The sequence below is a fragment of the Chelonia mydas genome, chromosome 13, assembly GCF_015237465.2.
Source record: "Chelonia mydas isolate rCheMyd1 chromosome 13, rCheMyd1.pri.v2, whole genome shotgun sequence".
NCBI lineage: Eukaryota > Metazoa > Chordata > Testudines > Cheloniidae > Chelonia > Chelonia mydas.
In genome coordinates, this window is record NC_051253.2 from 19,410,057 (window position 1) to 19,418,011 (window position 7,955).

General features: G+C 50.4%; 1 protein-coding gene across 1 annotated transcript in view; it reads left to right on the top strand.

Moving 5' to 3' along the window:
- HNF4A (hepatocyte nuclear factor 4 alpha) overlaps positions 1-3,731 on the top strand; it is a 34,015-nt gene extending 30,284 nt beyond the window's left edge. The window contains exon 10 of the mRNA XM_007067291.3: positions 1,543-3,731. Coding sequence (XP_007067353.1) covers positions 1,543-1,685 — 143 coding nt within the window. The 3' untranslated portion in view covers positions 1,686-3,731. The remainder of the gene's footprint in view (positions 1-1,542) is intronic.
- The last annotated feature ends 4,224 nt before the right edge of the window (positions 3,732-7,955 follow it).

Genomic DNA, 7,955 nt, shown 5'->3' on the forward strand with positions numbered 1-7,955 from the left:
GTAGTTTTTACAGTAGCTCTAATTTGGGGACAAATGCTCCAATCCAATGCATGACTCCTGAGTGCTGATTAGATCAGGCCCCGAAAGACTAGCCTGGTATGTCTGGGGGAAAACCAGTAAAACTTCTGTTAATGTTTTCCCTGTCTTGGCCTCCCCATTGTCTTTCTGTCCAAAGAACCCAGCATGAGGGGGTTGAACACTAGGGTATCACGCTTGGCCACAGCACAAAGCTAGATATCGGAGATGACATTCAAACGCAACCTACCAGTCGGATTGCCAGCTGTCGAATGGCACAAATCCAAACATCCTTGCCCCGCCCTGTTCCCCACCCCTTCCCCAAGGCCCCACCCCTGCCCTGCCCCTTCTCTGAGGCCCCGCCCCCACTCACTCCATCCCCCATCCCTCCCCCACCCTCCCTCACTTTCACCGGGGTGGGGCAGGGGGTTGAGATGCAGGAGGGGGTGCAGCCTCTGGGCTGGGAGGGTGGGGCCAAGGGGTTAAGAGTGTAGGAGGTGGCTACAGGCTGAGCCTCAGGCAGGGGGTTGGGGTGCAGGAGGGGGTGCGGACTCTGGGAGGGAGTTTGGATGCGGGAGGGGACTCTAGGCTGAGCCTGGGGCAGGGGGTTGGGGTGCAGGGGCTCTAGAAGAGAGTTTGGGTGCAGGAGGGGGTGTGGGCTCTGGGAGGGCGCTTGGGTGCAGGAGAGGGTGAGGGGTCGGGCTCTGGGAGGCAGTTTGGGTGCGGACTCTGGGCTGGGGCAGAGGGTTGGGGTGCAGGAAGTGGTCAGGGGCTCAGCGCTTACCTCGGGCGACTCCCGAAAGCGACTGGCACATCCCTCCAACAGCGGCTTCTAGGTGGGGGGTGGCCAGGGGGTCCCCGCACGCTGCCCCGCCCACAGGCACCGCCCCCACAGCTCCCATTGGCCACAGTTCCCAGCCAATGGGAGCTGTGGAATCACTGCTCAGGGCGGGGGCAGCGTGCGGAGCCCCACCTGCCTCCCCCAGGAGCCACAGGGACAGTGCCAACCACTTCCGGGAGCGGCACAGGGCCAGGGCCGCAGTAGGCAGGGAACCTGCCTTAGCCCCACTGCCGCGCTGGACCTTTAACAGCTAAAATCTCCCGGTTTGGCTGCAGTAGACTCCAGGAGATAGAGCGTTATTCCGGGAGACTCCCAGTGAAACCAGGAGGGTTGGCAACCCTACCTACCAGGTGAATCTTCAGTACAGAGTAAAAGGCAGGCACAGAACCCCTGATCCTGTGCTTCTTGCGGCTGTCTGCACTGGAGACTATAGTGCAGCCTAAGCAGCAGCATGTGTAGAGCCCACTGGAAACCATGTTTTCATTGAAGAGCAGCTGGCCTCTCTTTTGCATCTGTAACCCTTGTGCCAGGACTAGAAGGATCCAGCCATACCCAGATCCTTAGCCTTCCCCCAAACTCTGGGGTATATGGAATTGGGATCCAGATCTGAATGTTGCATCTTGAATCCTCATAGCCCGGTAGCGTCTGCTCCTTCTGCCTTTGTAACATAGTGTTTCTTTCTGCAGCCACTCCGGAAACGCCTCAGCCTTCCCCCCCTGCAGGCTCAGGATCTGAGCAATACAAACTACTCCCTGGGGCCATCGCTACTGTAGCAAAACAGCCAGCCTCAATCCCACAACCCACCATCACAAAACAAGAAGTCATCTAGCATCTCCCAGAAGGAAACCAGCCTGTTTTAGAAAGACTATATAGGGGAAAACAGACTGACTGTCCCAGTGAAGATGGACGCTATCGGTGGATTCACAGGCACAAATGCATCAGCTTGTTTATTGGAACAAAACCAAAGGCTGTCTTGGTGCAGCTAGGGAGAGCACATGCCATGGTCCAGCTGAGAGTTACATATCTGGGAGTTAAACATAGTGAAATCATTAGTCCTAATACGAAGGGCCAGAACCGAAACTCATGCCGGCTGGTGACTCTTTTGAGATTTGCATTGACTGGCTGTGAGGTTGCGCCTGGCCATTTCTTTACTGCCTCGGAGTGGGTTCAAAGCAAACCAGACACTACTGAAAAGAAAGGACTTGTCCAATACAGACGTTGCATTTGAAGGAAGGGCGGAGATGTCTGCTGCTGTCTTTAACGCTTCTCAGAATAGTCCCAAGTTTCAGCCAATGTTAATGGATCTAGAAATTCTCTGGAAAGCATCATTCCGGGGGCGGGGATATCATAACCCCTTGTGATAATATTTAGGCAAAGTCTGGTCCACATGGTGAGTGAGTTGGGCTGGGAAATCACTGGTGCTTCTGGATTCCCTGCCATTTCAGACTTTCCGTATGTTGGGGTGCTGCTGGGGTTCCTTATCCCAGCACCATTATTCCCTCCCCATGGCAGAAACTGAAGGAGGCAAAGACAGCAAATTCTTCTACTACGCTACCACGGCATCTTTGCTAATTGCAATGGAATGATGGTGGAGTTGTGGGATTCAGCTAATGGGCTTGGGAAGTACAGAGATGGGGGGAGGGGTGGGACGATATTTGCTCAGCACCCTGAAATACTGCACAGATCTCACTAGGATGATTGCTGGGATCCTGTGCATGTCTGTGCCTCCTAGTGGTACTCACACAGGTTAACTATAAGCAAAAGCTTATCTGCAGCCTGTTTATGGGAGATTATTGTGGGAGGAGGCATGAAGGGGAGTGGGGAGGATTCAGAGGTAGAGAGATGAGAGATGGACCCAAGACACAAAGGTTAGACCAGAACCTCATGTTCCTCAAGGCTTGGGAGTAGCTGGACCCAGCGGCTTGGTCCAGGCCCATCTTTAATCCCAAATGATGAATTAGAGCCATGGCTGGTGCCATGTGGACTTCTCCTACAGAACAGTACAACTGGTTGATCACAGATTTATAGGGTTTTATATCATGACAGAGATTAGTCGTGACAGTCCAAAAGATACAGACTGTCAAAGCATGAAGACGATTAGAAAACCAGGGAACCTCAAACTCTGCTGTTTTATTATGTCCCATCTAGCCCATGGCCTGTACCCTCGCCATAGAAGCTCCTGGGTTTTACTTTGCTTGTGTTTTTCTTTTGCTCACTGAAGCCTATTGGTGCTATTCCCTGCAGCTCCCCCCACCACAGGGAAAGAAGGCCATGAAGCTAGCGATTTCTCTCTCCCTAAGAACTGAAATCACCTCCTGGGGAAATACTAGCTTTTCCTGACCACACACTGTATTTCTGCGAGGTCTTGGCCTTGTGGGAACATCAAGAAGTGGTGGAGTCACAACTGCCAGAAGCTCTTGGGACAAATCCCCAGCTAGTGTAAATGAAAGCTCCTCTGATTTACGCCTGCTGCGGATATGGCCCCTGGATTTCAAATGCAAAAACCAACACCCCGCCCCTGTTTGCGGGTATCAAAGTATTGTATTGTCTGTCAGACCCGATAGCATTTTGCTGAGTAATTTATTGCAATGATGAATCTAATCATTTTCTATACATTATTTTGTAAATCACATTGATTATTTATGATCAGGAAATTAAATGCAAACAACTTAATAACAAGACCATCTTTTTCCAACTGTATGTAGAGATAGTGTGTGGGGAATATGTCTCAGTGCACATTTCATTCGCATCAGACATCCCCAGTACAGTACACTAATTTTTTGCTGGTTACTGCCTTCCAATGGAAATAGAGGAATATTTCTTCACTAGAGTTTGTATTAATAAGAAAAGAAATAAATGCAAAAATATTTTCTAACTTTTCCTGGACGGATGGATTTTTTTCTTCTTCTGGGAGCATAGTTCTAAACCCCCAGGCCCTAGTTAACTCTGGCAAAAGGGAGCGTGCATACCTTTGTTTTCCCAATTACACCAGGGCTGAATTTGACCCATAAACCAAATGGGTCTTCAACAGTGTTGCCAACTCTCATTTTATCACAAGTCTCTCAATATTTGGTATTTTTCTTAAAGCCCCAGGTGCTGGAAGCATACGATTGCACGAGAATTTCATTTGAAAAAGTAACTTTCTAGACATCGTGGTTGTAGAGAAAAGCTTGAACACATGTAAGTTAAAAATTACGCAGTGAAGGCTCAGAAACCAGAGAGTACAGGAAAAGAAGCCAAAATCTATTTCTCTTAAATCCCAGGATTTTTTAAAGGAAATCACATGATTCTTGGGGGGGTTGACTCATGATTTTTGACTGTTTCGAGGAGGCAATGCTGCTTTAGTTCTATACCCCACGCCCACTAGTTCCAGGGGGGTGTAAATGAAGGCAGAATTGGGCCTACAATGCCCAAAAGGACGACAAAGTGAATTAATCTGCCACATGTTTAGAAAACATGACCTATGAAGGAAGATTGAAAAAATTGGGTTTGTTTAGTCTGGAGAAGAGAAGACTGAGAGGGGACATGATCACAGTTTTCAAGTACATAAAAGGCTGTTACAAGGATGGGGAAGAAAAATTGTTCTTCTTAACCACTGAGGATAGGACAAGAAGCAATGGACTTAAATTGCAGCAAGGGAGGTTTAGGCTGGACATAAGGAAAAACTTCCTAACTGTCAGGGTGGTTGAGCACTGCAATAAATTGCCTAGGGAGGTTGTGGAATCTCCATCATTGGAGGTTGGACAAACACCTGTCAGGGATGGTCTAGATAATACTTAGTCCTGTCATGCATGCAGGGGACTGGACTAGATGACCTCTCGAGGTCCCTTCCAGTCCTGTGATTCTATGGTTGTGAAGGTGAAGAAATACACTGACAATTAGGGAAGGCAGTTAATGACCTGCCCTTCTGATCAGATGAGTTTAATCTCAGCCATAGTGTGCACCGTAAGACATACATCCCAACATTTCCGGTGGCTAAAGTAGGATGAGTCCTGCTCCCAGTTCGTGGGGTTGGGGGGGATCAGATGCTGCCCCTTGGAGGTGGGGGAAGTTGTAGAGTGAGCCCCCTCTGCACTCACCCTGCAGCAGCAGCTCCTGCAGCTCCAGTCCCATAGAGCAGGCTGGGCTCAGCTCCCTGGTTCGAGCATTATGACTTGGGCCCAGACTCATGGGGTTGCAGCAATGCTCAGGTTGGCCTGGCCCCTCTGATGGGGTGTGACTGGGCCAAATTTGAGTGAGTGGCACTGCAACCGCATGCCCCAAGTCGCAACATCAGAGGGGCTGAGCCAAACCTGAGTGGTACTGCAACCCCATGCTCCTGGGGCCAGCTCAAAATGCCTGACGTGGGGAGCTGAGCCCAACCAGCCCCACAGAACAGGAGCCACTCAACCAGACCAGGCGGTTTGGGGGAGCAAAGTGGAGCAGTCCTTTGAAACCCAGGGCTAGGGTTGCCATCTGTCTAATTGCACAAACCCAAACACCCTTGCCCTGCCCCGAGGCCCTGCCCCTTCTCTGAGGCCGCGCCCCCACTCACTCCATCCCCCTCCCTCCGTCGCTCACTCTCCCCCACCCTCACTCACTTTCACCAGTCTGGGGCAGAGGTTTGGAGTGGAGGTGGGGGTGCGGGCTCTGTGAGGGAGTTTAGGTACAGGAGGGGGCTCAGGACTAGGACAGGGGGTTAGGGTGCAGAAGGCAACGCCCCCACAGTTCCCAGCCAATGGGAGCTGCAGTGTCGGCGCTCAAGGTGGAGGTAGCGCACAGAGGTGGCCGTTCCTGCCTGCACCTAGGAGCCGCAGGGACATGCTGCCGCTTCCAGGAGCTGTGAGGAGCCAGGGCAGGTAGGGAGCCTGCCTTAGGCCCGCTGCACTGCCCTCTTCAACCAGACTTTTGGCCTATTAAAATCTCCCAGATTGCTTTCAATAGCAACCAGGAGATTGAGGCCAAATCCGGGAGGTCTGGCAAGCCCCTGTTGGGAGGTTTGGCAAGATAATAGAGGTTGAGAGATTGAGGCCTAGATTTCTGTAATAACTGAGACTTTGCCAAAGGAAAGACAATCATGCATTGGTGAGGGGTGACTGAGGCTTTCAGTTGTAGGCTCCCTCAGATAGTCACCACAAGCCATTCCCAACAAAGGGCTGCTCAGTGGCCTATGTGAAATGAGCTGGGAGATTCTCAGTCTATTTCCCAATGGGGACAGGCACTCACCTCACCTCTGGAGCTACTTCTGTTGTAAGGCCACCTGGAAACCTGATTCTGTTTTAGGTGGAAAGTTGACAGCAGGAATGAGTCCAGGACCCAAATTCAGAGCTAGCTTCCCCATACTTTAGGGTTGTTCATGTCACATCTTCAAAGCTTTTCTTTAGCTGGAAAATAGACAGTCCTGGAACCTGAACTCCACTGTTCAGTTACTGAACAGGTTCAGCAAAGGAAGTAGCAGGGCAAGTTCCCATCTCCCAGTCAGGCACCTGTGCGGTTAGCCTGCTTTGGTCCAAGCAAATGGGGTCAGCTTCTTTCCTCTAATAATGTGCAGCTAAGCCCAGGCCTCGCTCAATCTGGCCCAGCAAATGTGTAATGGTGCCGTTGTTTTACCTTGGTATGTGTTCAGTAAATCCATAGACAACATCAAATCTGTGAAGCAATAAATTCTCCTGGACTGCTGCCCACAAATTGCTCCACTGAGGTTACCCTTTGCCTAGTTAATCTATTTTAAATCAGCGTAGTCCCTACCTTGCTACCTTCAGTTTGTGCTGGAAAAAAACCACAACCTCTCTCAGAAACAACTCTGGCCTCAAGTCAACTCCACTGTTACAACACTCCCTCCTCTTTCACCCTCAACAAGACACAACCAGGGAAGCTTCAGGCTGTCCCAGGCCCAGCAGAACAATGTTTTACCCTTTCTAAGGCTCTTGCCACTAAATGGCTCCCATGGCCATGGTTCATTTTGTTCTCTCTAAGATCATTTTCTTACACTATCTCTGACCAGGAGTGTGCTTTGTTCCCCTTTACTGGCCCTTGGATTTTAAGCATTTTCTGGACAGTAGCAGCATTATCTCCAGCAGTGAGGGTTTACCCTGACAGCCAAGCCACGTTGTGAGAAAGTGGGATTTTTAGTTGTGCTGTAAAATGGGATCTCATTCATTCCTTATGTCAGCCGGCTCTGAAATAGCTAATGGGCCTCGGAACTTTTCCCTTTTCCAAATGCTTTCATCTCTCAGTGGAACATAGGAATGGTAACTTGAGTTTTACAGCCCATAGATCACACCTGACAAAAGTAACTATTGCTGCTATTAAACCCTCAAGTATACACACAGCACTGGTAGCCATAAAAGCAGGAGCTTACAGGGACAACGTGGCACTGCTGAGACAGGCATTTCCCTGTGCCAGGCTGTACAGTCCCTTCAAGGCTGATGGCAAGAATTGCAGCTCGATTTCGAGCTCCTCTGTTCTGCACCACGAAGACCCTTTCCATTCAAAGAGATGGCACTTGTGGCCGGAGGCTAGTGCGCGGACATTCCAAATCCGCCTCCCAGTTCCTAATGATAAACTGCCTGCAAAGGTGGGACCCTGTCAGTAGTAAACACAGTGAGAGAGCTGCAAATCACCAATAAAACACCATTACTCTGTCAGCCTTGGCAGGTACAGAATAAACAGACGAGCACCGTGCTGTCAGGCTTCACATTCACTTCCTTTAACTCAGCAAGGCCAGCTCCTCAGCTGGGGTAAAGCACTACAGGCCCATTGAAGTCAGTTTACACCAGCTGAGGATCTGGCTCTGAAAGAAGCCTCTTCTGAGCTTGGAAATGAAGGCAAGTTGGGAACTGAACTTCCAGGGTTTGCCTGCCCACTCCGTTACTCTTTAGCTCAAGCTGCCGCAGCTCCTGCTTTTCCTTCTGGAGCTCCTGGGTTCACTCCCTGGGGTGTTGTCTAAAATGGCTGCCATCACAGATGCACAATCTGAGGCTGTGCCCTAAGGGTACTGCTGCTTGTTGGCAGCAGAGTCAGGACACCATGCCCTGCTCTAACCATTAGATAATGTTCTCTCTCTGGAGAGTGTCAAGACATAAATAGGGGCATTTGAGCCTAGGGTGACCAGAGAGCA